The sequence below is a fragment of the Alligator mississippiensis genome, chromosome 4 (assembly GCF_030867095.1).
Source record: "Alligator mississippiensis isolate rAllMis1 chromosome 4, rAllMis1, whole genome shotgun sequence".
Classification (NCBI taxonomy): domain Eukaryota; kingdom Metazoa; phylum Chordata; order Crocodylia; family Alligatoridae; genus Alligator; species Alligator mississippiensis.
In genome coordinates this window covers 672865-700685 of record NC_081827.1, presented here as the reverse complement: position 1 = coordinate 700685, position 27821 = coordinate 672865, and the positions used below count along the sequence as shown (strand labels likewise).

Here is a 27821-nt window from a genome sequence, read left to right as displayed (position 1 = left end):
TGCAGAGAAAGCACGTGCCGGGGAGCGTGACAGACAGCGAGGAGGACAGCGGGAGGGAGTAGGAGGCTGACAACAGAAAGGTCAGTTTTGTCGTGGGTTTGGTGGCTTTCTCAAAAGCAGCTCAGCAGAACTGGATCTCCAAGCAGGGTGTGAAGAAGGACAGAGCACAATTACAATTTCATAAGTAGCGTTTTTCTAAAAGCCTGGCCAAAAAGTCCATTCTTACAGCTGAGGAATAGGATAAAACCCATGCGGATGGGATAACACTTTCACATCAAAGCCAGTATAAAGTGCGGTGCTAGAGAACCTGCCTGCGAATGCTTTACTTTCCCCTTGGAACAAAAGCGACTCCTGCAACTGTTATAAATTCAGCACAAACATGTGTCTCGAGTGATCCCAATTCTCTTCTTGCTCCAGGCTGCCACTCCTCGCTAGGCGAGTCCCGAGTTCATGTGATGCTTCTCATGTTCCCCGGAGGAAGCAAGCGCTCAGCCCAGCCCCTACAGTGCTTCCAACCTGTTTTGGGGCATGGCTGGTTATAAAGGGAAGGCTTCTTAACACAGGCGTGGTTATACCCCAAAGTCTTTTTCATCTGGAAGTAAATTCATATGCACCTCTGTTGTTATGCACGTGATGCTTGCTGCCCCAAGAATACTCCATTGCACGTGTTTGTGTGCAAAGAAGACGTGAGCTAAAAGGTGCTCAGCTTCCTTAGCTGCCACTGACACCTCCAGCTAAAATCTGGGCTATGAAGTTCTTGTATTTAGATACAAGACCGGGGCTGAGGGGCTATCGAGATCTCTCTGTTCCTGCATGGCTCCAGAGTACCGGATCTCCCGGGAAGGACCGTTGATAAACACCTCCTGATTTACTTCCATCCGGGCACAGGCGTGGATGCTTGCAGTGACAGAGCAACTGGGACCCTCCGGTTCATTAAGCTTTCAGCTTCGTTTGTGCCGTGGTCCGGTGCTGGTAGGATTCACACGGCTCCTGCCGGAGCCTCCTACGCACCGTTAACGTGACGTGAACAACAGCGGTGCACAGGCAAGAGAGCGCCAGCTGCAAACCGCTGCTCTGAGAAACGTAAGCGTGGCCAGCGGGATGGGCTGTCAGGAGCCAAAACCCCCCACTTCTGCCAGTCTTTCTACATGTTTGCTGCCTGCTGCTCACTGACGGCCATAGGGGATTAGGGGCTTTGACCGAAAACCCGACGTGCCGCAGGCGCGGGTCTCGGAAGAGGCGCTCTCAGTCTCTGACCGCCGGGTGAAAGGTCCCGCTGCTTTCTCCTGGCCTTTCTCCTGCCGTCCGGACCGCAGAGTCGAGGCATAACAAAGCAGTGGTGGAAACCCGTGCAAATCCCTCCTCTGCTGTTTGCTGCATTTCAGGAACTTTCCTCGACTTTACGTCCTGTCCTTTCCGGAGGACCTGTTTGTCGTACTTGGTGCTTTGATGGTGTGCATCTGCAGCGTGTCGTCTTCCTGGGAGCCGCTGCCTCCTCCCCGTTCCTTTGGTTACCCTTTTCCTAGCTATGTACAACCACCGTCGGGACGTACCCCTGCATGCTAAAACCTGCCAGAAGAAAGGGGCTCGCCGCGCTCCTGGAAGATGGCCAGGCTCGCGCTCCGGCAGCCCCGGAGCTGAGGAGCGGCTGCCAAGAGCAACTTTCCCTGTATTTTCATCAAGCCAACGAGGTGCCCGGTGGGACTGGAGATGTTTCTTCTGGTTGGCCTCGTGCTGGGAGCACCCACGGTCCTGTGGGTAGGGGGCCCAGGCGATTTAGGGTTTCCTAGGTCAAAACCAGCCCCTTAAGTTGTGCCCAGAAAGTTTTTGGCAGCCGGTAACGCGATGCTGCCGCTTGTCACCAGCTTCCCAAGCGCCCGCCAGGCAAAGCGACGGAGGTGCCAAGGCCCGTGGTGGCGTTTGTGGTGTCTCCAGCGTGTCTCCGTCGTTGTGGCAAAGACTGCTTGGACGAGGCTTTTCTTTTAAGCTTTGTTGCTCGTGGCTGTTTTCCTCGGGTGTGTTCTCGTCAGGATCCCGCGCGTTCAGGTTTGGTTTGGTTCGGTGGGGAAGAAGGGGCACGCGGGTTGCAACCTCATCCTCCTGCTCGGGTAGTTCTTCGCGCTGAACAGGAAACCTGGCGTGCGAGCAGCGAGCTGGGAGCCCTGACTGTTCGTGCTCAGACCTTTGAGTGTTCAGATTTTGCAGATGAAATGTCAGGTAGAGGCATCACCAATGCTTGCAGCTTCTCATCCATCTCACCATGCAGCTTTAAGACCTTGCAAGGCTAAGCCGCAGAAGGGAAGGGCGCAGCAGGCGCAGAGCTGTGCCGGGGATAAGTTGCCAACGGTAAATGCCGACGGGTAACGGAGAAGCTGTAAGTTAAGTAATACCATAACATCCAGCGGCGATGGGTCCGGGTGAGCTCCCCTTTGCTGCGTTCCCATCCCTCGCCATCCTGCCCATGCTTCGGTGCCGTTACCCCGCCTCTATGCCAGAGATGTGGGGGCTGGGACAGGGGACCTCTGCCTCTCACTGTTTCAGCGATCCGTAAAATAACAGCAGTTATCCCCGTTGTCCAAATATGAAATAAGTTGGAGACAGAGGCTATCAGCTTATTACTACACAGAAACAAACAGAGCGAGCTTTGCTAATAATTGCTTCTACTGAGCTCTGTCTCATTCAGTGCGCACCTGACAAGATATACACATTCATTACACAGCTTCATTACCCAGGCAGAGCAGAAGACAGCCTGCCTTCATTGAGCATGTCAATAAAAATTGCTAAAAATATCAAACAATTACCTGCCAGACTTAGGTTGCAATTCCTAAATCCCGTCAGCCATAGACGCCGAGGCCAAAATGGACCATTATGGAGATCTAGTCTGACTTTCCATATATCACGGGCCCGAGAACTTTACCAAATGACTCCTAAATTGAGGGGAATGATTTGTAATTGAACTAAAACACGTTTTTAGAAAGATCCATTTTTCCATCCTTTTAAAGGCTTGAGAGATGTTTTCAGCTGCCAGCGTATGCTTGGAGCAGGAGCCTGGGCTGGGGAGCAGCACTCGGGAGGCCGTGTCGCTCCCTGCGTCTCACGCTGCTCTGACACCACTTCCAAGGAGGGTCGTAACGAGGCCGCCGGCTGCAGATCCCGTGCCAGCTGAGTGTTGCCAGATGGCAGGTCCACTCCCTTTCCACATCCCATCCTGTGCCCAAGTACGAGCCCTAGGTCAGCCTCAGGAAGTCTGTATAAAAGATGACTTCTCCAGCTTCGTGCCACTTCGGAGCTGGGGGTTACAATGCACAAGAAGCTGAATGTGAGCCAGCTCCGGGCCCGTGGCGCCAAGAAGGGTAACGGCATCCGGGGCTGCGCTGGTAGGAGCGGTGCCAGCAGATCGAGGGCAGCGATTCCTCCCTCTATTCGGCACTGGGGAGGCCACATCTGGAGTGCTGTGTCCAGCTGTGGGCCCCTTGCTAAAGAAAGGATGTGGACATGTTGGAGAGAGTCCAGCGAAGGGCAGTGAAAATGGTTTGGATGCTGGGGGACAGGACTGGTGACAAGAGGATGAGGGGACTGGGCTGATTGAGTCTGCAGAAGAGAAGAGCGAGGGGGATTGAATAGCAGCCTTCACCTCCCTGCAGGGGGGCTGCAACGAGGATGGAGCTGGGCTGGTCTCACTGGGGACAGATGACAGAAGGAGCAATGGGCTCAAGCTGCAGCCAGGAAAGTTGAGGTTGCATGTTAGGAAAAGCTCTCTCACGAGGAGGGTAGTAAAGCACAGGAACAGGCTGCCCAGAGAGGTGGTGCAGTCTCCGTCGTTGGAGGTGTTGAAGATCCGGGTAGGCAAAGCTTCGTCTTGGATGATGCAGTTGGGGCTGGTCGTGGCCTCCTGAGCTCCCTGCCAGCCCTTGTGATCCTCTGACAGCTGTCATACATGCACACTCCTGCCCCTGCTCCTCAGAACAGAAGAACTGCTGTGTTGGGTCAGACCCAGGGATCGTCAGATATTCTGAACCTGAGGCTACAAGCTTGACTGTCACGTTCCCCCCGGCAGAATTGTACCTTTTGGAGCCTGAAAAATTGAAGAGCCGCAAAGCTGGTACTTCACGAACTCTCAGAAAGGTTCTTGAGTAGCTTTCATGCCAAGCTGGTATCTCTGCATGATTTTAGCAAAATCAGAAAATAGCAAATCGTGAAAGCAATGCATCACCTTAACAAAACACCATTAATCAGGCAATTCAAGTAGCAATAAAAGCGGATTCCAGCAGTGTGTGCCAGGATGCACTTCAGAGCAGAAACCCTGATGTCAAAATCACACCCATTTTATACTATTATATTCCCATTATTTAAGTTACTTGGTCTGTCGTATTGAGTCTAGCAACATTTGTCATTTAAACCTCCTGTATCTGTATGTCTGTATTTAATAATCATTAATTTGACAAAGAAATACAGCTTGCACTTGGGGTTAACCATGTTACATTTACGACGTTATCTGTGTGTGTGTGTGTGTGTGTGTGTGTACTTCAAGGATGCCCTGTATAGGGTTTTTTGGTACACCGAGGCCCAACTTTTGCATCGTGGAATGTCGTCAGGCCCAGCCTGACTCTGACCTGAGTATACTTGATTGTCTGGGTAAAATGAATATTGTACATAAAAATCCTTATTGTTTTCACTTAAAAACCTTCTTGTGTATGACTTCATTGTACAAACAGATGTCACCAAGTGAAGCGCACCAGCTGTGCTGGATGTGCTAGATGTTAGATGTTCGGGTCGGAAGGGACCTCAATAGATCATCGAGTCCGACCCCCTGCATAGGCAGGAAAGAGTGCTGGGTCTAGATGACCCCAGCTAGATACTCATCTAACCTCCTCTTGAAGACCCCCAGGGTAGGGGAGAGCACCACCTCCCTTGGTAGCCCGTTCCAGACCTTGGCCACGCTAACTGTGAAGAAGTTCTTCCTAATGTCCAGTCTAAATCTGCTCTCTGCTAGCTTGTGGCCATTGTTTCTTGTAACCCCCGGGGGCGCCTTGGTGAATAAATCCTCACCAATTCCCTTCTGTGCCCCCGTGATGAACTTAAAGGCAGCCACAAGGTCACCTCTCAACCTTCTCTTGCGGAGGCTGAAAAGGTCCAGTTTCTCTAGTCTCTCCTCGTAGGGCTTGGTCTGCAGGCCCTTGACCATACGAGTGGCCCTTCTCTGGACCCTCTCCAGGTTATCCGCATCCTTCTTGAAGTGCGGTGCCCAGAATTGCACACTGTACTCCAACTGCGGTCTGACCAGCGCCCGATAGAGGGGAAGTATCACCTCCCTGGACCTATTCATCATGCATCTGCTGATGCACGATAAAGTGCCGTTAGCTTTTCTGATGGCTTCGTCACACTGCCGGCTCATGTTCATCTTGGAGTCCACTAGGACTTTACCAAGGATGGAGGTGAGACTGACTGGCCTGTAGTTGCCTGAGTCCTCCTTCCTCCCCTTTTTGAAAATGGGGACCACGTTAGCCCTTTTCCAGTCCTCCGGGACTTGGCCCGTGCGCCACGAGCGTTCGAATATTCCCGCCAGTGGCTCTGCAATGACGTCGGCCAGTGCCTTCAGCACCCTCGGATGGAGCCCATCCGGGCCTGCCGATTTAAAGGCATCCAGTTCTTCCAAGTGACTCTGCACCATCTCAGGGTCTACGTATGGAAGTCTGGCGCCTTGCTGCTGCCTCTCCACAACCCCAGTGAGAGACTTGTCGTGCCCCTCGCTTAGGAACACTGAGGCAAAGAACTCGTTGAGGAGTTCAGCCTTGTCCCCCCGTCTGTCACCAATTGTTTCTGCCCATTTAGCAGCGGTCCTATTCCTCCCTGGGCCTTCCTTTTACTCCCTATATCTCTAAAAAACAATTCCTTGTTGTCTTTTACTTGGGTTGCCATCCTCAGCTCCATGGTAGCTTTGGCCCGCCTAACTGCCTCCCTACAAGCACGAGCAGAGGAGGTATATTCATCTTTGGTGATCTCTCCCTGTTTCCACTTTTTATGTGCTCCCCTTTTGTCCCTTAGGCTGCCCTGGATTTCTCTGGTCAGCCAGGGAAGCCTCCTGGCCCCTTGCCCTCTTTTGCCTCGCTCGGGGATCGTCTTGCTTTGTGCCCGAAGGATCGTTTCCTTAAGGCACAGCCACCCTTTTTGGGCTCCCATCCCTTCAAATCTCCTACTCTGCAGTGCGTCCTTGACTAATCGCCTGAGTGCATTGAGATCAGCTTTCCTAAAGTCTAGCACTTTCACCCTACTAGTTACCTTACCCACTCGACGTCTTATGTTGAATTCTATTATTAGGTGATCACTGTCTCCCAAATGGCTACCCATCTGGAGGTCCCCTACCATGTCATCCCCTGTTGCCAATACCAGATCCAGTATGGCATTCCCCCTAGTGGGACCATACACCTCCTGTGTCAGGTGGAGGTCCTGTACACAAGTTAGAAACCTGCGTGAGCGATGGGACCTTGCTGTCTGCGTCTCCCAGCAGATGTCCGGGTAGTTTAGGTCCCCCACGACTACCGCCTCTTTAGCTTTTATGGTCTCCGAGAGTTGCCTCAGGAGCCCCGCATCTATTTCTTCCCCTTGGTGTGGGGGTCTGTAGCAGACCCCTACCACCAAATCCCTTTCTCCTTGCCCCCCATGTAGCCTAACCCACAATCCTTCTACTTCCTCAACCTCGGTTTCTGTCTTGATGAGGGTTTATGTATATTGCTCACTGACGTAAAGTGCAACCCCCCCCCTTTCTTCCCCGACCTTTCCTTTCTGTACAATCTATAGCCCTCAATATGTACCGCCCAGTCATGGGATGAATCCCACCAGGTCTCTGTTAGCCCCACTAAGTCACAGGTGTTTAGTGCAAGCAGGAGCGCTAGTTCATCCTGCTTGTTCCCCATGCTCCTAGCATTAGTATATAGGCACTTGAGCCCTGCGACTGGCGCCTTTGCTGCCCCCCCGCTCCCAGTCCCAAGGGGCTCCTTATTGCTTACCTGTGGTGCTCTGCCACAGCTGATCGGCTTCGCTGGGGGAGACACGTCACCCGTTGTCCCGTGTTGGGCAGGGAACCCATGTGGGGCAGTGAGCAACGTGTGGCCCTTGGCCGGGGGTTGCCCGGGTCCTTTGCTGTCAAACCCCTCCTTGCCATCCCAATGCGGGGTAGTGCAGGACCTGGGGAGACCCCAGTGCCTGCTGCCTGCACCCCCAGGGGATTGCCCTGGGGAGAGACCCAGGCAGCCTCTTGGGGGGCTCCAGGGGCCAGATCCCCACACCCCAGGGGCTCCTGCTCCCAGGGTGTGCAGGGTCAAGACCGTGAAACCTTAGAGGCTGGCGAGTGCAAGCAGTTCTGGGCTGCCCACGCTGTCCTGCCTTGAAGAAAACAGATGTTGTCTGCAAAAACACCGCTGCCATTCGTACCCCTTCCATTGCAACCACAAATTGTGGTGCGACAAGGGGCGTGGACGCCCGTTTCCTTTGCCTTTGTGCCCCTGGAAAAATGTTTCTGGTGGCACAAAGGCGAGGTCTGTTTCTAGGTGAGCTGAAGCATCCCGGCCTCGTCAGCTGTTCATTGCTGCAGACAGGAGCCGTTTCTCGCTGGTCATCTCTCTGTACCTTGATGGGTTTTGCTCTCTCTGTCTTGGAGATGAGGTGTCCAGGACTGCTCAGCATGGATTTCTGTAATGGCATCATGATATTTTCTGTTTTGTTTTCAATTTCCTTTCCTAATGGCTCCTAACGTTGTATTTGCCTTTCTAACTGCCGCTGCACGCTGAGCCGCGGGGTTGAGAGAACGATCCACGCTGAGTCCAAGGCCTCTTTCCAAGAGGGAACAGCTCATTCAGAGCCCTTCACGGCGTATGCATAGCTACGGGGTTTTTTTTCCCTGTGTGTGTGTGTTACCCTGTATTTGTCATTGTTGAATGTCACATGCTCCTCTATTGCCCACCCACCCACTTTGGAGAGAAGTTTCATTATCAGCTTTGGATCTGACTATCAGGAATAATTTTGTGTCATCTGTAAATTTTTCCACCTCCCTATTTACTCCCTTTTCTGGATCACTTATGAATCTGTTGATGAGTAAGGATACATCTACGGACATTAATAACGAGAGCCGGAGAGCAGCCTTCGGGTTCTGCAGGCTAATTCCTAGCCGGGGTTTAGCCGCCTTTGGGAATCCTAGAAAATGAGGGTTGGACGGGACCTCAGGAGGTCACATCTATCCAACTCCCTGCTCCAAGCAGAACCAGCCCCAACCACATCATCCCAGCCAGGTCTTCAAAACCTCCAAGGATGGAGACTGCACCACCTCTCTGGAGAGCCTGTTTCTGTGCCTCCCCACCCTCCTAGTGAGAAATTATTTCCTAATATCCAACCTCAACTTCCCTTGCGGCAGCTGGAGCCCATTGCTCCTTGTCCTGTTGTCTGCCCCACTGAGACCAGCCCAGCCCCATCCTCTTTGCAGCCCCCCTGCAGGGAGGTGAAGGCTGCTATTCAATCCCCTCGGTCTTCTCTTCTGCAGACTCAATCAGCCCATTTCCCTCAGCCTCTCCTCACCAGTCCTGTCCCCCAGCCCCACAACCATTTCTGTTGCCCTCCGCTGGACTCTCTTCAACGTGTCCACATCCTTTCTGTTGTGGGGGCCCCACAGCTGGACACAGGACTCCAGATGTGGCCTCCCCAGTGCTGGATAGAGGGGAGGAATCACTGCCCTCGATCTGCTGGCACCGCTCCTGCCAATGCAGCCCAGGACATCGGTCACCTTCTTGCACCAAGGGTGCACTGCTGTGTCAGGGAGATGCTGGTGACAGGCATAGGCTGTGGTTTAGCATTGTAAGGGGAGAGGTCTTTGCCCGGAGGGGAGGGAGATCAGTGTTTGGGGCAAGGTCCTCAGGGTAGCGTAAGAGCTGCTGCGCTTGGTTTGCATCTGTTACGATTGGAGTTGCATGCTGGTGAAATCAAGTGGTGAGAGGCAGCAACGTGGTGGGGAGAGAGCTCGTCCCTGTTGTGTCTGCGGACGCTGATGGCCACGTTCTGATTCAGACGGTTTGAGTTCCCAAAAGCACGGAGCGGGGACTTCATCGCAGACAGGCAAAGCCACCCCTGGCCACGCGCTGCTAAATGCCTGAGAACAGCAGAGTGAAGATGGCCTATTTTCCGACTCTGCCCTACTTTGTCCTATCTGGTGTAATGAATACATTAAAGCATTCCTTCTTCTGCAGCATTAGGGTCAATGCAGTAACTCCCCGTCACTCCTCCCTCATCTGCTCACTTCTGGACCCTGCTTCTCCCTTCTGCCTTCCTGGACACCCACTTTTCACCAGGCTTTTGTGCGTGTGGGTCCGGTAGCTGATGAGCAGCGCTGTCGGCTCCTAGCTCAGCTGCCTGCATTCAAGGGATGTTTGCAGCTGCCCAGTGCGTCTCAGCAAAGAGAAGGAGATTTCCCATTTGCAGATCTCCTAAACCAGGACCGGGCCACCTACAACCCTGGGAAGGTCCGACCCAGCCTGGGGCAGCATGGGCGATGGGCAGCATAGAGCTGCACTGTTTCACCCATCCCTCTGCAGCCCTCGCCACCACTTTCTCATGCTGACCCTTGCTGCAGCCGGCTGGGTCTCTGCCGTGAGAGTAAGCACAGGTGGCTCGAGCGTCCTGGGGGCAGAGATTGGAGGCTGTCAGGACAAGGTTGCCAATCCTGCCCTAAAGCACGTGGAGACCCATGGGGCAGGTTTATTGTCTTCAGGCCATGCTAGGGAGCACGCTCGTTCCCCGGGCACTAAGCTCTGAAGCAGATGGAGTACAGCTGCCTTAGGATGGAAACAGATGTTGTCTTTCATCGTCTTTCAAATGTTTATGGCAGCATAGAGGCCGAGCAGACGCAGACAGATGTCCATGCCCCTCGTCACTCCTCAAACACCCAGAATTTGTGGCTGCAGCCGCAGTGGTATCCATTTACGCTGCTCTTTCGAGGCAGGTGAATGCTATGTTAGGGTGTGAGAGTGTCGGCAGCCCGGAGCTGCCCGTGCTACCCAGCCGCCTGGGCAGGAAAACCTGACTTTCCTCGTTTACCAAGACGTGCCCCAGAGATCCCGGGGATCTGTCTGTGTAAGCAAGAAAATCTGTGCAGGCGATCCCAGGGCTGAAAGGGTCCGATCCCATGTGGGAATTCCCAGGGTGAGCAAGATTGTCCCTTCCACCCCGGGAGAACATGTCACCTGTTGTCCTGCAGCACCCAAGGGCAGGGCAACGTGTTTCACCCACTGAAGTGGACCAGATGCGTCCTGGCACAGCTGATGCTGCTTCATTTTTTAGCATCTATTTCTAGCTCGGGGAGGTGCTGAGTCCGTGGCAGTCGGCATGCCCGAGCGGTGCATCCAGAGGTGCTCGCCGGTGGCGGTGTGACACCCTTGCTGGGAGCTCGTGTGCATGGGGCAGGGCTGCTGTGTCACTCCTGCGGCTGTCAGGATCACAGAGAGCATGGATGAGGGGATACGACTGGCCCCCAAGGCAGGGAGCTTGTTATAGCTGGAAGGGATGCAGCCAGGTGCTCGGTCTCGCTGGGGTGTGGGGATGGGTGTAGGAGCTGCCGCCTGCCCGTGCAGGAGAGGCTCAGTTGGAGAGAGGGTTTCGGTGCGTTTCTCAGACGTCGCTTTTCTCTTTCCCGGCGGGCGGGTGCTGCAGAATGCCCTCTGACCATGGCGGCCCAGCTGGAGTACAGTGCGGACACCGTCAAGGCCCTGAGGAACGGAGGAGCTCACCTGGACTTCAGGACTCGGGAGGGCATGACAGCTCTCCACAAGGCCGTCCGGTGCCGGAACCACGCCGCCCTGATGGTGAGTCCCAGCAAGGGGGAGGTCCGGGGCTGGAGCCCCCTGCTCTGGGCCAAGCCTACTGAGGAAGGGGAGGTGCATGTGCATCCGTCCTTCCAGCTCCCCGTTACCCTCGTGTCCGTCTGGCCCTTCCCGGCCCTTCCCCACCTCTGTCTCTGGGACTCGGGCTGTCTGGACCAAGGGCTTTACCTTCCTGCTTGTTCAGGAAGCTCAGTGCACGGCTCTTCATGGAGCCAGATGACAAGGTCAGGTGGGGAAGTGAGCTGTGACGACTGTCCTGTGCCGGGACTGAGCACCCCTCCATCCCCATCCCTGCAGGGTTTCCTCCTGCTTTGTCCCTGGTCTCAATCTTTGTAAGCCTCAGACATCAGTGAGATCCCCGCTGAGTCTGACTCTCTTTTTGCAGACGCTCTTGGATCTGGGCGCCTCCCCGGATTACAAGGACAGCAGAGGATTGACTCCTTTGTACCACAGCGCCATGGTGGGAGGGGACCCGTACTGCTGCGAGCTTCTGCTGCACGACTACGCCAAGGTCGGCTGCATAGATGAGAACGGCTGGCAGGAGATTCACCAGGTAGGTCCAGAGGAGGGTTTGAGCCTCACGTCTTACAAGTGTCCACCCCAGTGCAGCTCTGTTGGTGGGTGCATGGTGGGTGCCTGTCGCAACATTCGACCGCTAAAGCCACGGCAGGAGAGGAGGCTGTTTTCTCATTTAGGGGAGGTCTGAACCAGCATCTCTCTGACTTCCCAGCACTATGTCCAACTACAGTCTGCTCCCAGCCCTGATTTTGAAACTAGCCCCTGAGCAGCCAAGAGGGGGAGATCTGGGGGCTGGGAGGAAGGGGAGCAAGGTAGGATGCATGTTGCTTGGTGAGACGGCTGCTGCTTTGGCAGGGAACGAGCCCAGGGTCCTAGCTTGGGCCCTAGCTCTCCATGGCGCACAGACTTCTCCACTGCTCTCCAGCCATTTTATGCCATGACTGTTAAATGCAAGAGGTGGTAGTTCAGCCTCAAAAGGGGTCTGGAGAGGTGCCTGGGGAATGCCTGGCCTGTGGCCTGGCTACAGCACTGTGCTGAGAAGTCAGAGAGGTATCGGTTCGGGCTCCCTGTGGGTGAAAGGGGCCGAAAATCTGGGTGTCCTGCTTCGTGGATGAGCGCCTTGACCATTAGACCATGGGGCTTGAAGCACGGGGGTGTTCCTCTCCTGGGACGTAAGCTCAGGAGCGTGTCTGTGTAGCCACATACAGGCTGCCAGTGCCTTTGGTATCTTCTTCTCTTTGGAAAAGAAAGTGGCCACATGGGACTTATCACTCTCAAAAACCAATTACATTTGCGCACTCACACACATTATGTGTATATGTATAAGAATTATATAAGGAATTAATATTAATATACCAATAATTTATATGAATACAAAATGAATGAATGAATGAATGAATGAATACATAAAAATACAAAGTGGATATTGGTCAGAGGTTATAAACCATCTTCTGCTGTGAGTGATGCAGTTGCATTGCTCAGGCTGGGAGCCGTACGCCTCTGTCTGCTCACAGACAGCACTAAATGCTTCTGAAATGCTCGGTGTCTCTTCCGCTGCACTCCTGCAGACATGGTCTTCAGGCACGTCCCTCTCTGCTATCTTGCACAAGCAATGCCACAGACACAGGCTGCTCTGAGGAGATGCTCGCACTGGAAGTGCAAGGACACGTGCCCAATGTCAGACAGCATGTTTTCTTGCAAAGCCAGGCTAGAGGGGAACAACAGCATGGTCAGTGGGATCGAGTGAGACTTCGCTGCAGCAGACTTGCACTTCCCTTAGACCTGCTGCCCAGACCAGCTGTCACAACACTGCCCGTAAAGCCGTGAGAGCACTTGTGCACGTGCTTACACAAGGGCGGACGGCTCAGGAGCCAGAGTGCTGGAGACAGTGGGCTCACGAGGGCCGTGACATGGTGGGGGTGGCTGGGCTGAGCTCCCCTGGAAATCTGGGCCAGCCGTGGGCCCCGTGTGTGTCTAAGTCTCCGGATCACTTTCCAGCCTGCCTTGACTTACATTACACATATGTGCCCTGACAAGATGGGTGACATTCGGAGCACCCCCATGTCCTCCAGCACATAGGACCTTTCGTGCCTGAGCGCGGGAAGGCAAAGCTATGCGCTGACGCTCGCAGGCCTTCGTATTTGCATAGGGCACAATGCACAACGCTGGCATTTGATAAACCACACAGGAGAAGGGGGCATAAATCCTGACCAGAACGTGACTAGCACACACAAATCCCTTCTCACTTCAGCCCAAAGTCTGCAGGGTAGCATGCCATCTCTAATTCGAGCCCATCCTAAATACGCCAGCTGTTTTGCTCTAGTCCAGGTCAGTGTCTGGGAACCCTTCCCAAGCTGCAGCTCTTTGGGGTGATGCAGCTGATGGGTGTGAGTCCACTCCATGATGGGCAGATGTCACAACTGCAAAACCCCCATCACGGACGTGCTAACTGGCCCCTCGGCAGGTAGCCTCAGCAGAAAACCAAGGCCCAACAGGCCGTGGAGACTGGGCTTGTCGCTTGCCTCTGGGATGGGTCCTTCCAGAGCAGCAGGTGCACTTTACGTTCAAACTCAGTACAGGGTTTTGAGTGAAGATAAGCGCACAGATGGGTAAGTCTTGTTTTGTCTCCAAAACAAGACGGTTGTAAAAAGCTGCATGTCTATCCTGGCTCCTGCCACATCCTTCCGTGCACCAGTAAATGCGGGCCAGCTCTTTTGAAGCTCTTTACATGGGTCCAAAACCTTTTGGTTCCCTCTTGTCCTATGTTTATGTCTGTTACTTTCTCTCCCTTCTCCTTCCTGAGCAGGCATGTCGCTACGGCCACGTGCAGCACCTGGAGCATCTTCTCTTCTACGGAGCCGATATGACGGCGCAGAACGCCTCAGGAAACACTGCGCTCCACATCTGTGCTCTCTACAACCAGGTGAGGAGAGAGGAGTGGTGCATGCCAATGGGAGAAACAGGGACGTGGGCACGAGGGTGGGTGGTGTGTAGACAAACGGGTGGGTAGCTTGGGGCAGAGGGTGCCCTGGCTTGGGATCCGGGCATGCTGGTGGGGGTGTTGCTACATCTAGAGCCAGCAAGGATGTGCTGGGACACGAGTAGTTCTTGGTCCGTGGCCAGTGCAGGATCCATCTTTCATACACATGCACACGTTGCTGGGTCTGATTTTAAATTTCAGCCTGTGTCTGCAGTGTAAGAGCTTCAGAACGGGCAAACGTGGTTTGGGGCTGCATCAGGAGGAGCGTGAGGTGCAAGACAAGCAATAGTGCCTCTGCGCTCAACGTGGCCTCGACTTCATCTGGAGCATTGCATGCCGTTACAGACTCTGCCCTTGAAAAAGGCAGAAATGCAGGCAACAAAAATAATAGAGGGCTTGGAAAGTTGGCCATACGAGGAGAGGCTGAGAGGGAAAAGGTATATTCGACTTGCACAAGGGTCCATGAGGGAGGGGACGCGCTATCAGCCTGCTAATGTCTGAAGAGCTAAAAAAGAAGGCGAACGCGTTTTCTTCCACACTGCAGAGAGTAGGATGTGTGGCAGTGGCCTGAAATTGGAGCAGAGGAGGTTTAGTTTGGATTAGGAAATGCTTCTTCACTGTCAGAGCAGGGAGTCAGGGGCATAGATGCCCAGGGAAGGGTGCGCTCTCCGTCGCGGGCGGCGTTGAGGGAGAGGCTGGACCGTCACTGCTCGGGGATGATCTAGGAGTAGTTTGGCCTGGGGTGCTCTGTGAAGGGCAACAGCTGGAAGTGCAAGACCTCCCGAAGCACCTCCTCAGCATCCCAGGGCAGGTGGGAATTGGAGAGGACCAGGCGCAGCAACAGGAGGAGGAAGCGGAGCTCCACAACTGGTGTGGACATGAAAGATTAAAGGAACTGGGATAAATTTGTACAAGAGAGAGGATGGTAGCAAGGGAAGTTCTGGCTCGCCAGCTAGGATGCAGCCTTCAGCTCCCTGCAGGGGGGCTGCAAAGAGGATGGCGCTGGATTGATCTCGGTGGGGGCAGATGGCAGAAGGAGCAATGGGCTCCAGTTGCAGCAAGGAAAGTTGAGGTTGGATATTAGGAAAAACTATCACGAGGAGGGTGCTGAAGCACTGGACCAGGCTCCCCAGAGAGGTGGTGGGCCTCCATCCTTGGAGGTGTTGAAGACCCAGCTAGACAAAGCCTCGTCTGGGATGATGGAGTTGGGGCTGGTCCTGCTTGGAGCAGGGGTCGGACTAGATGTGACCTCCTGAGCTCCTTTCAACCCTCGCTGTCTGTGGTTCTGTGACTCCAGGTGTGCTGCACGAATTATGTTGGCAGGACACAGCGGAGGATGTTTGGTATGTCCAGGCTTCTGGGCTTTGCTGTCAGCTCATGGGGCAGGGAAGGAATATTTTCCCCCATGGTGCTATGGGTGTCAGGGACTTTTTCACCTTCCTCAGCAGCATTGGATGCTGGCTGCAGCCCAGGCCAAGGGTTTGTGCCAATGCTCCTGCTGGGACTCTAAATCTCAGAGGTTCCTGGCTAACGAGTCTTGCTTCTCCACTCAGGGTCAGCCAGGCCACCACGTTTGGGACCAGGAAGGAAAGTTGCCCCGTGGTGAGACTGACCCCGGCTGTGTAGGGGTTTGCCTTCCTCTGTGTTGGAGACACGGGCCTCCTCCTTGGAAGTCTCGAGTGTATTTATAGCTCCGTCCTGTCCGTGCAGTGGCAGGACATTGCAGCGCCCTCCTCCCTCTGCTTCCCCCGTGTTGGACCCGGGTGTTTCAGGCACTGGGTTTAGGATTTGTACCGAGTCTTTAGGATAAATCAGACAAACACTCATCTAAGCTGGCTGAAACAGAGATAATCCTCCTTTGAGCAGGGCTTGGACGAGGCGCCCTGCTGAGGTCCCCTCCAGCCTGACTTTTCTCTGACTCCGGAGGGCCAGGTGTCCCAGCTCTTTCCCTGGGGTGACGCTTCTCGGGTCTCGTTCATCCTGTCCTCATGAAGTTTGTTCTAATATTCTGCCTAAATCTCACAAAGCGTGGGGTGTGCCTGTCCCTTGCACCTGAGAGGGGCTTGCAGGTGGCAAAGGGGCTGATTAAGGACTCACCTGAGCAGAAAGGGCCTGGGTTTGAGCCAGATAAGCCCAGCGTCCCAGCCGGTCAAGCACTCCAGCCCGGAGAGCCTGGATGGTTGGGGCTCCTGGCAGCAGAGCCCCTGAAGAGACGGTGAAACCGGGCAAGAAGCTCTGCGGGCCCGGGACCAGGGCAAGTTGCTGGGGTGCAGATGCAGGCAAGTAGCCTCGTTTTGTGTTGAACCCACAGAGAGTTTGGGTGGTGTCTGCCAGAGGGCTGAGGTGCTTGTTATTTAGGTTGCATTGGTGGTTTAGCCCTGAGCCCTCGTGAGGGCAGCTCAAGGCAGACTAGGAGAGCTGGGAGCCCGGGGGGAGCATCCTGGGGAGAGCCTGGGAGCTCAGGAAGGGCTCAAGGTCCAGGGCAGACCATAGCTGGGACTGCCAGAGCCAGCCAGCCTGGTGACCCCGACTGGGAAACGTCACGGCCACCCCGGGGGCTCATCCTGCCACAATCTGCCCTTGATTTCTCCCAGCGGCTCCTCCTGATATCCGAGGTTTACCGACCTGAGGGTGAAAGTGTCTGCTGTGGTGGACCAAAACGGGGGCAATCCAGATGGCTCTGGTGTCACCACACTTGGGATGTTTTGTTCAGTTTGAGGCACCTCTGTACCAGGAAAATCTGATAAATGGGGGGGAAGTGTGGAGGAGAGTAACTGAGATGCGCGAGGGATTGGAGGGCCTGAATGAGGGATGATGGCTTCTCGTCATCATCAGACTATGCAGGAGACTTGGAGTGATGTCCCCTCTTCAGACCCTTCTCTGGTGGAGGACGGATCTCAGGCCTTGCAGCTCCTTTCCAATATTATGTTGCAGGGAAACTTAACCCTGTTATGGGGAAGGAGAGGGCCAGGGAAGGAAAATCAGTGAGGCCCCTTTAAAGCCAGGACTTTTGAAGCCCGAAGGGGAGGACATCACCTGCAGCAGGAAAAAGCCCTGGCAGAGCAGCCAGAGGGACAGAAGTCCTGGCTGCCAGGAGAGACAGGAGGGGGAAGCTGCATGCTTCATAACTGGGTTATGGGCTCTCCCCGCTTGCAAGCAGCTGGCTGCAAGACACAGACTAACTACGCCTGGGCCAGGTGAGCAGGAAGCCCGGCCAGCTGCCTGGGATATAACCCCTCCTCCAGAGCAGGGACAGGAGACTGGCCCTGGCAAGTGGAGAAGGATGGAGCCCCCCAGGGAGGAGGGGGAATGCAAGTGCAGCAAGGGAAGTTGCTGCCCAGGAGGACCCTGTTCATAGCATCATAGAAAACGAGGGTTGAAGGGAGCTTGGGATGTCACATCTCGTCCAACCCCCTGCTCCAAGCAGGACCATCCCCCACTAGATCATCCCAGACATAACTTTGTCGAGCCAGGTCTTCAAAACCTTCAGGGATGCAGACTCCACCACTGACCCGTTCCAGTGCGTTATTACCCTTCTAGTGAGAGTTTTTCCTAATATCCAACCTCAACTTCCCTTGCTGCAGCTTGAGCCCATTGCGCCTCGTCCTGTCATCTGCCCCCACTGAGACCAGTCCAGCTCCATCCTCTTCGCAGCCCCCCTGCAGGGAACTGAAGGCTGATATTCAATCCCCCTCGGTCTTCTCTTCTGCAGACTAAATAAGCTAATGAACCCTCCTCATTAAGTCATGGCTCGGGGAGAGAGGGTGTGCAAGTGCCTGGGAAGCACTGTGATGAACATTAAGTTCATCCCGGGGGCACAGAAGGGAATTGGTGAGTATTTATTCACCAAGGCACCCCCGGGGGTTACAAGAAACAATGGCCACAAGCTAGCAGAGAGCAGATTTAGATTGGACATTAGGAAGAACTTCTTCACAGTTCGAGTGGCCAAGGTCTGGAACGGGCTCCCAAGGGAGGTGGTGCTCTCCCCTACCCTGGGGGTCTTCAAGAGGAGGTTAGATGAGTATCTAGCTGGGGTCATCTAGACCCAGCACTCTTTCCTGCTTATGCAGGGGGTCGGACTCGATGGTCTATTGAGGTCCCTTCCGGCCCTAACATCTACGAATCTATGAATCACTGTGACCTGCTTGGTGCGGGGGGCTGGACCCGATCTTCCAAGGTCCCTTCCCACCTTACAACCTATGAATCTATGAACCTGTTTATGCCATCCCAGGAGGGGTCTTGGGGGAGTGAGTGCCCCCAGAAGTCTGAGGACTGTGGCCCAGGGGGTGCTGGGAGAGTAGATGTAGCCCAAGGACTGTGTATGTGAACCCGCTACAGGTCTGCTTTTCCTGTTCTTTTCATCTCTGCTCATCTGTGGGCTGGGGGGGGTGGCTGTGAGGGGAGGCACGGAGGTGGCAGAGCAGAGGCCCAGGACCCAGCAAATCTTCCCGTCTTTCTTTTTCTTGTTTACTGTTTTCTGTTTTCTTGTTGGGTTTGGAAGGGGAGGCAGAGAGCAGCCTTCACCAGGCCTGGGAGGGGGTCAAAGCCCAGACGGGCTGGGGACCCTGACTAAGTAAGGCAGGTTGTGCTGAGGCCCCAGCCAAGGACAGAGGGAGAGAAAGGTGCCCAGCTGGATGGATAGCTGGGGAAGGAGGAGGGGAGCAAGACACCCATGACTAGACTTTGGGCACCGAGAGGCAGCCTCCAAACCAACATGTTAATTATAACATCAAGGCAAGGCAGGCAGGAGAGCTGGGGTAGGCAGGTCAGTGCCGCACAGCCACCGTGGCACCGCAACCACCCCTGGAAGTGCACCCTGTCATGCTTCCCAGCCCCACGTTCTTGTGAGAGCAGATATAGAAAAGGGCCATCCCTGGCATCAGGCGCTGCTCATGGCAGGTCACAAGCAAATGACCCACAAGCCCCTGTCCCAGCGGGAGGAAGTGTCTGCCTAAACGTTGTCAGCCTGCCTTCGCTACCAGCAGAAGAGGCTATGAGAGATCTTGCCAGCGGGGTCTCGGCAATCAGCTTGGCCCACACACTCAGACCTTCCCTGTGTGCATGCTGTTTTGTTTCCTAACCAGCAATAATCGTAGGTTATGGGATAAAATAGTAGAAAACAGGACAAGACCCAACACGGGTCCATCTAAGGATACCACTTTGGTCTAAATTCGTATCCTTTTATGACAAGAAAACTCCCTTCATGGATAAGGGCAATGCAGTGGTCTTAATTTAAGCATCCAGCCAAAAGTGTCAGAGGTTTCTTCGTTCAAAATTTGACATGACGTGTGCTTTCAGAATGTGTTTTCTGGGCTGGGATGGTGCACTGCTCTTCCAGTTAATTCAGGAGTTGGCCTAATCCTCCCTCCGGTGGTCCTGAAATACAGAGGTTAGGTGTAGGTGTCTTGGATTTTAACCCTTCATCACAGGCTGATAATTGCGTTTGGATATGAGGGTGGGCTCATCTCTCTTGTCAAGCAAGGGACCTGCTGTGATCATTTGCCCTCAAAGTTTAATGGAACCAAAGGCTTCCGGTGAGTTTTGTAGGACATCAAGTTTTGGTGATGGACAACATCCCCTTCTGGCTTGGTGGGACACCCCAATACTCTTTTGTCCTCTGCCACTGTTGAGGTGCCCTTAGGTGTCCTTGTTGTCATCTTCTTTCTTGGGGTGTCTCCTGGTTTGCGGATGATCTCTGGCAAAGAAAGTCTTACAAGTGTAGGGCTGGAAGGGACCTCAATGTCCAACCTGTGATGAGGCATGTTCAAATCTACCTGTCTAGGCCCTCTCTGACCGATAGCCGGCTTATCTGTTCAGAAAAGGTACAGGGGATTCGCAACCCTTCTAGGTGGTCTGTTTCAGTGCCGTGCTACCTGCATAGATTCTCCTAATATCTAACCTAACACTTCCTTGCTGCAAATTAAGCTGATTTCTTCTCTTCTTTCCCCAGTGGACCTGGAGAACAATGGGTCACTGTCCACTTGTTATAACAACCTTTTATGCATGGCAACTGGGATTGTATCTGCCCACTGTTTTCTCTTAATATAAATCAGACAAATTAATGAAACACAATTTTCTTTCAACCTTTCGTCATAGGTCATGTTTACTGAACCACTTCGTAGCCTTGTTGTTCTTGCAAAGCTCTCCAATTAGCCTCTATCGTTCTTAAATTCAGGTGCGCAAAATGAGTCAGCTGAGGTCTCGCCAGCACAGAGCAGAGTGGTGTCTTGTGCCCAGCGTGTGGCCTGCCCTGTGACTATATCCCAGAATTACATCTGCCTGCTTTGCTGCAGCATCACATTGGGCACATCTACATGTTCATTCACGTGCTTTAATTAATGCACATTAAATCTAGTACCTCCATTATGAGGTGCTAGAAGAATGTGCGTTAGCTTGTCTTAGTACACATTAACTAAAGAGTACGGTTGGGTTTTTTTGGAGATGCTTTAATGCACATGAAAATAAGCTAATGCGCATTAAAGCGCACATGTAAACGTGCCCAGTGTGAACTAAGATTCACTGTAACTCCCAGAGTCTTTCCCATAGTGTTGCTGTCTCTGTTTCTTCATCCACTTAATGAAGGAGTCTAACAGACCCAGGCCCACCCCAGACCCGTAGGGATGCTGCTTGAACGCTCTCCGTTTTCCAAACAGCTGTGAATCGACCAGGTGACAGCTTCATCTAGATCATTTTCCTGGTTTATCCACATAGGAATGCTCTGTGGGGCAGCATTCAGAGCTTCGCTGAAGTCTGATATAGCATTGATCTGTCCCCCTTTACCCGCTAGGCCAGTTATCCTATCCGAAAAGGAAACCGGGTGGCTTTAACACAATTTATTATTGACACACGGCTGTTGGTATTGCCTTATTATCCTCAAGGTACACATAAATGTATTGTTTAAGGATTGTCTCCAGAATCTTTGTAGGATTGAATTCGGGTTTGCTGTTTTTATGGTTCCTTGGATGTCCTCCTCCCCCTGTTTCAGCAGATAAGTCCTGTGTTTGCTGGCTCTTCCCTAGCTCTCTTGGAACTCCCCTCTCCTCCGTGATTTCTCTCAGATAATTGCTAATAACTCAGAGATTACTTTGGCTAGTTCCGTAAGGGCTTCAGGGGAAAGATGCCTTTGATCTGGGAAACGGGCCTGGGCAGGCTGCGCTGCTAAGGTCTTGCTTCTTATGTCTGAGGTTTTAACGATAATGAGACGAAGCAACCTGAACAAGCCAGCGTAGAAATCTTGTGCGGAGGCTGATCAAGTGCAGCAGTTTGTTTCGGGCAGTCAGTAACCTGGTAAATCCAGCTGCTCCAGCTCCGTGGCGGGCATCAATAGTGTAATGAGCGGGCATCTGAATGCCCCCCTGGAGTCTTTGCTGTGGTCGGCACGGCCCAGACATAGAGACCAGTGCAGCCCTGTGCCCAGTCGTGCATGGGCGGAGGGGTTGGGCAGAGCAGTACCGCCCTCCCTCTGCAAGGATTAGGCCTTGCCCAACAGCGTACATGTGTGAAGGAACAACACCGGGGCAGGCTGGGGATCCCACACACCGTGGGGTTGCTCTAGCTGAACATTGCACACCATCTCCCACAGCAAAAGGTCCTGGGGTGGGTGGGTGGGTGGGTGGGGGGATCACTCCAGTGCCCCTGCTGCAACTAGTGTGTGGGTCCTCAGCTGTGGCAGCCGAGTGCGGGGGCAGCTGGGGCAGGTAAGCCATCCCCTCCACCTCCTGCCTGCCTCCAACTCGTTGGCTGTGCCTAGAGTGCTGCAAGACCCTAGACAAGGAAAGAGACCTGGGTTAATATCTTTCTGCTGGTGTCTGAGGTTTTGAATGTAACGAGATCAGGCAGCCTGGGGGAGGTGGGGGCGCACCTGTCGGGTACCAGAAGTCTGAGCTGTGCTCGGCTCCGCGGGGATCTGCGGCGTGAGGAGACCATGTGTGTGTTTTGGACCCAGAAGGAGCTTGGGGGGCTCTTCCTTCAAGCCCAGCCTTGCCACCTGTTCCTTTCTGGGCTCCTAAGGAGTTTCTCCTCCGGATTGTGTTCCTTCTCGGATACGTGCTCAGGCGTGCCAGCTATTCTGTAACAGGGTTTCTGCTGTCTTTGGCCATGCCTGCAAAATCAAGGCTCGAAGTGAATTGCTGTTATATATTATTATCGTTGTGGTACATGAAGGGTGATTCACAGCTTGGTGAGAGGCAGGTGCCTTCGAGTCTGCTCTGTGCGGGGCAGAGGGTGGTCTTCAACACCATACCCTTTAAACCTGGTGCGTGATCACCCCTCACTTAGCAACATACTACACACGTTTAAGTACCGTTGGACACAACTTGAGTTGTGTCTTGAAAGAGTTAGGGAAGTCTCTGTGCTCTTCCCTCTCAGCTGTTGACGTCACTAATCGCCGTCCTTCTTTCGTCTCTGATTTTCTTTCCTAGGAGAGTTGTGCCCGGGTTCTCCTGTTCCGCGGGGCGAGCAAAGAGATTCGCAACTACAACAGCCAGACCGCGTTCCAGGTAGGACGGCGTGGGGCCGCTTTGCTCTTTACACTGTCAGTGGGGACACGCGCGGGTGCAGTCCTGTCTCAGAGTGCTGGGAAAGGGCTTGTCAATAAATGCCGAGCTATGTGCTTGGTAAACAGAGGGCATTTCCTAGTCCCGTACAAGGATGAAGCTTAGCAGAACAAAATGCTAACTCCAAATTCCTTATGCTGGAGCTGTTTTAGTCTGGGGTGACGCAGTGCATGCGAACATATGGAGATGGCTGCAGGGTCCTGTGAGAGAAGACAACAGCTTGGCTTGTCTAGCCTAGGAAAATGAAGGCTGAGAGGGGATCTGATTGCTCTTCATAAGTGGATCCAGGAATAAACACCAGGAGGGGAAAAGCGCTGCTGATGCCAACGGAGTATGTTGGCTTAGGAACTCGTGGTTTTCAAATTTAGATAAATTTAGGTTGGAAACTTGAAGGAGGTTCCTAAGCATCCCGGGTCTGGTCCAGCTTTCAGCAGGCATGGGCGGGCGGGACAAAGAGCCTGGCTAGTCCAACGATGGATCCTGTTCGGTTTCTGAAAGGGAGTCTCCGAGGTGGCGCCTGCCACAGCGGGAACCCGAATTCACTGACCACGAGCCTCCTCCTCCTCTCGTGTCTGCTGCCTTCCTCTTGTCGCTGAACACCCCTCGCGGCCCCGTTCAGTCTCCTGCTTGTGGAGACTCAGTCCCGTGACGCTTTCAAGGTCCTGGTCATTCCAGGTGTGTAAGCATCCCCCTTGCGATGAGGGGTGCAACTCTGCCATCCTGCTCAATGCCAGCTTAGGTCGATATAATCCAACTCCCTGAATTCCCAGCTGCAATTGCCCTTTAGTTACCGACTTCCTCACTTTATTTCCCTAAAGTGCGTTGTACAGATGCTCGGCTCTAAAATACTCTAAAATAATTTAGACAGTTTCATGAACAAAATGTTTTGCATGTAATTTGCATATGCACCCATAATTACTGTGATTGCATATGCAAATTAGGTTATTGTGTGTAGCCTAGAGATAATTAGTCACTTGTGCATACACTTTCCTGATTTGCTTACACAGTGCCCTAACTGAATATGTATCTTGTATTCTGGACTGGTTTAGTATCCAGACCCTATATATAGGGCTCAGGAAAACTTCGAGAGGCCGTGGTGCGACGTGCTCGTCTGAACGCCAGGTCATTTAATCTCCATGTTGCTAAAATTATGATCTGGAGAAAAATGGCCTTGGAAAAGCCAGATTCTTGATGGTTTCTCTTGTGCAGCCCAGGGGTTTGTCACGTGCAGTTCAGGGTTGGGTACTATGATCTGGCACATCAAAGCCCAGCTAAATATTCATAACTGAGCTATGCCCAACGATGAAACCGTCAGCCTAGGTCCAGCGCTGGACGAGGACCGTGCCGTCCTGTATGGGGATGCCCACCTGTCCAAGTCAAACAAGCTCTGCCCAGGGCAGCACCGTACCTAGATTTCTGGTGGCCCCGGGTGAACTTTTAGTGCCGGGCCCCCTTTTGCCAGAGATAACGATAAAAATAATAATTGCCATTTGGGGGCTGCCCAGTTCGCCCACACCCGTGTCTGGCCTTGGCTCAGGGTTTGGGTGTTCGTGTGGGGTTGGATACGGTTGGAAGGAAGGCAGTGCCAAACACCGACAAGAAGGTTAGAGGACAGAGATGATGAGGGCTGTAGCACTTGTGGGGGCTTTTTCTTCTGCCAAAGAACGGAGCACTGTCCAGGCTGGAGGGATGGAAAAGGGAAGCCGTTCCCTTGCTGGTGTTTTGAGGGCAGGAGAGGATGAAGCAGAGATGGAGCAAGCCTTGGCTGGGATGATGCAGTTGGGGCTGGTCCTGCTTGGAGCAGGGGTCGGACTAGATGTGACCCCCTGAGCTCCCTCCCAGCCCTCATTTTCTGTGAGTCTATGAATGCAAAAAAGGACAAGTGCAAAGTCCTGCACATAAGACAAAACAATACCGTGCACAAATAGAGACCGAGGCATGACAGGCTAGGTTGTATTATTACAAAAAAGGACCTAGAAAAGGTCACAGTGGACCATATGCTGAATATGAGGCAACCATGAGTTCTTGCTGCAAAACAGGGCAGTAGCATCCTGCATGGTATTAATCAGAGCATCACCTGCAAATAAGGGAAGTGATTCTCCCACTCTGTTCGGCACGGGTCCAGTTTGGGACCCCTCACTTCAGGAAAGATGTGGACAACTTAGACAGAGTCCAGCAGAGAGCAGAAAAAATGGTAAGAGGCCTCAGCAATATGATCTATGAGGAGAAGCTGGAAGAACTGGGATTAATTAGTCAGAAGACTTAGGGGCAGGGGCGGGTTGACAGGCTGTCTTTTGAAAATTTGCTAAGTGTGCACTTAATCACATCTTGGAAATCATGCATGAATGCATGATTGCATTAGACAACACCAGACCCAGGACTGTACCCTGGGGCACCACACTTAATACCGTCTCCCGTTGGCGACTGACTGATCATTGCATGTGATGCTGCAGCCAGTTGTGTATCCACCGTGCAGCACTCCCATCTAGCATTTCCGTAGGTTGTCAATGAGAATCTTGCGGGAGATTTCTCCAAAGCCTTGACAAAGTCAGGGTATATCACACCGTGCCGGCAGCCTGTCACCTTGCCATAGAAGGAAATCGAGTTGGTTAGGCACGGCTTGCTCTTGATGACTTCATATTGGTTATTTCTGATCACTTTGTTCTCCTCCAGGAGCTTAGAAATAGACTCCTCGATGACCTGCTCTACGATCTTTCCTGGTAATGAGGTCAGATTTACCAATCTGCAATTCCCTGAATCCTATTTCTTCCCTTTTTTTTAAAGATGGGCACTTTTATTTGCCATTTTCCAGTCATCCAGGACTTCACCCGACTTCCATGAGTCTCAAAGATGACAGTAGCTGAGGTAATTTCAGGGTTCCTTCAGCTCTGTAGGGTGCTTCCCACTTATACCTTCTGACACCCAGTTCCTCCAAGTAATCCCTAACCTGTTCTTCCACTTCTCTGGGCCGCACATCTTGTCCCCTGTCCTTGCTACTGCACTTGTCGTCTGATAGGTGACCTTTTTTGGGAAGACTGAAGTAAAAAGTTATGAAGTAATTCGGCCTTCTCTATATCATCCATTACCAAATTGCCCTCTGCATTCAGTAAGGGACTCGCACTTTTTCCTTTTGTCTTCCCCTGACTCCTGACATTTTTGTTGAATCCTCTTGAATTGCCTTTCTAGTGGCATCTCAATGAGTTCCACACCGTAATTATGCACTGGGGAGAACGACGTGCTTTAAACCTGCTACTTAATTCAATTGCATGTCCTCTAGTTCTAGGATTGTGAGAGCAAATAGTAAATCCCTATTTTCTTTCTCTGCACCATTCATGATTTTATGGACTCTTTCCTATCCTGTTCTTTTGGAAGATGGAGATCTTGAAAATGTATCTTAAGGGACCTTCAGTGCCTTTGGCCTCTCCGTACAACATTGAGCCTCGCATCCACTACCATAGCTTTGCATTGTATCACAGGCAAGGAGGACGACGCTGAAGCCCTGCCTGCGAAGCCGAGGGAACGGTTGTTTTGCTGTAGCCAACATCATGTTTTCCTGATAGGCGTATGGCTGTCAGTGCATCTGCTGGTAGACTTTTCTCCACTATGTGGAAAGTCAGGCAGTCGACAAGAATGGCCCGTGAGCTAGCTGTGGATATCTTCTCTCTTCCTTGGGTGAGGACAACCACTAATCAACCTAGGTGAGGTCAGACAGAGCCCCAGCAGTACCGTGCCAGGGTTTCCTGCTGTATAGAGGAGTCCGCTCCTCTCTGTGCTTTCTGTCAGATCCCCTTGACCTGATCCCCAGAGCATAAGACATCGGATGGTGCAGCTGCCCGGGGCATCGCTGCTCCCCTTTGCTGCTTCCGGACCTTCCTTCCCTTATACACAGGTGAATCTCTCATCTCACCTCTGAGATGCTTCACCTGGCTGACCTGCGTGGGCCACTTCTGTGAACCAGGAGCCCGAGCTGTTGTTGCATCCTGTATTGATCTGTGCCCTGAAGTGCTGCAGAGCAAAACAGACTCCGCGTCATGTTGTCTTCCTTGCTTACTTCCCCAGGTCCCGCAGTGACTGTGGGGAGTCTCACTGATACTTCCCCGGAGGCTCCATCTTACTGTTTGGAGAAGAGATCAAGCAGACGCTGGTTTACAGGGGGGAGAAGCCAGCCCTTAAGCAGAGTCTAAAAGATGTATTGAACGTGGCTCTCCTTAGCCAGGAAGCCAATACTCGTGGGTTTAAAGACACACTTCAGTAGGGTCGCAGCTCCATAGCTTATCCAAAAAGTTCCCCTGGTAGTGATTCACAAAGCAGCCGTGTGGAGCTTGGCTCATGCTTTTGTTAAACATCATTCACTGGAGTTGACATGGTGTTTTGCTGCACGATATGGTGCAGGAGCATTGGAGTCTGTCTCTGCTTGGAGCCCTCCCTGGGGGCACTGCTTGTAGAGGGAGAGCACAGAGGCCCTTGAAATAAGACGGTAACGGTAGCTCTTGTATTTGTGCTTTGTGCCTGTCCTCCCTGGCACTGGCCTCTCCTGTGTCGAGGCTCTGGGAGCTTGAGTGAAGGTTTGGAGGTGAGGGGGTGCACCCTGTGGTACAGAGAGTGCCAGTGACAACATCCTTGCTCCATTGGAGCGAGCGGTTTTGCACTTAACACCCAAGCGGCACGTCTACATGTGCCCTTTAATGTGCAGTAGTCTATTTTAATGCGCATTAAAGCACCACTGAAAAAAGTGTTTAGTTAATGCACGTTCAGACAGGCCAATGTGCATTTTCCTGGTACCTCACAATGGAGGCACTAGATTTAAAGTGTGTTAATGCATGTGTAGACGCGCCCAAGGTGCTGAATCCCAGAAGTGTGAATGCACTCCAGAAACAGCTGCTAGTGATAAATAAACCATCCCTCCTTGTAGGGTGGCAGTAGCTCCTTGGAGATGCATCGCAGGGTGCCGTGCCTGCCTTACTGCGTCTCAGGGGCTCTGTCTTGCAAATGCAAACCTCCAGTTTGCTAGCCTAGCAAACTTAGCCTGTGCTCTGAGAATTGGACTGGGTCCTTCTCGCACACCTGCCCCTTGGAAAAGGTCTTGCGGTCCAAGATGCAGCCCTCGGGGACACGTGGCCTTTGGTGCTGTGAGAGCAGTTTATACCTCTCATCACAGCCCCATTGCAGGAGGAGATGGGTGAGGAAACCCCAACAGACCAGTTATCACTGCTAGGTTTCTCACTGGTTTTGGGTCTCTGTTCCTTAACTAAAGTACAGACAGGCTCATACATTTATAATAATTCCTAATTAGCCAAAAAAGCTTTTTCAGTAAATAATGCATTGCAGAAACCAAAAGAAAGGGGGCTGGATGACATTGTGAACACCTATAAAAACCTGAACTCAACATGAGATGTTACAGTTAGG

The 27821-nt window shown here is 52.9% G+C and overlaps 1 protein-coding gene across 4 annotated transcripts in view; it reads left to right on the top strand.

The window, feature by feature from the left end:
• The window catches only part of SHANK3 (SH3 and multiple ankyrin repeat domains 3), a 534820-nt gene that overhangs the window by 108956 nt on the left and 398043 nt on the right, over positions 1–27821 (top strand). For all 4 annotated transcript variants that reach the window (XM_059725576.1, XM_059725575.1, XM_059725577.1 and 1 more), the window contains 4 exons: positions 10693–10844; positions 11248–11415; positions 13687–13803; positions 22281–22358. In XM_059725576.1, coding sequence (XP_059581559.1) covers positions 10693–10844; positions 11248–11415; positions 13687–13803; positions 22281–22358 — 515 coding nt within the window. The remainder of the gene's footprint in view (positions 1–10692; positions 10845–11247; positions 11416–13686; positions 13804–22280; positions 22359–27821) is intronic.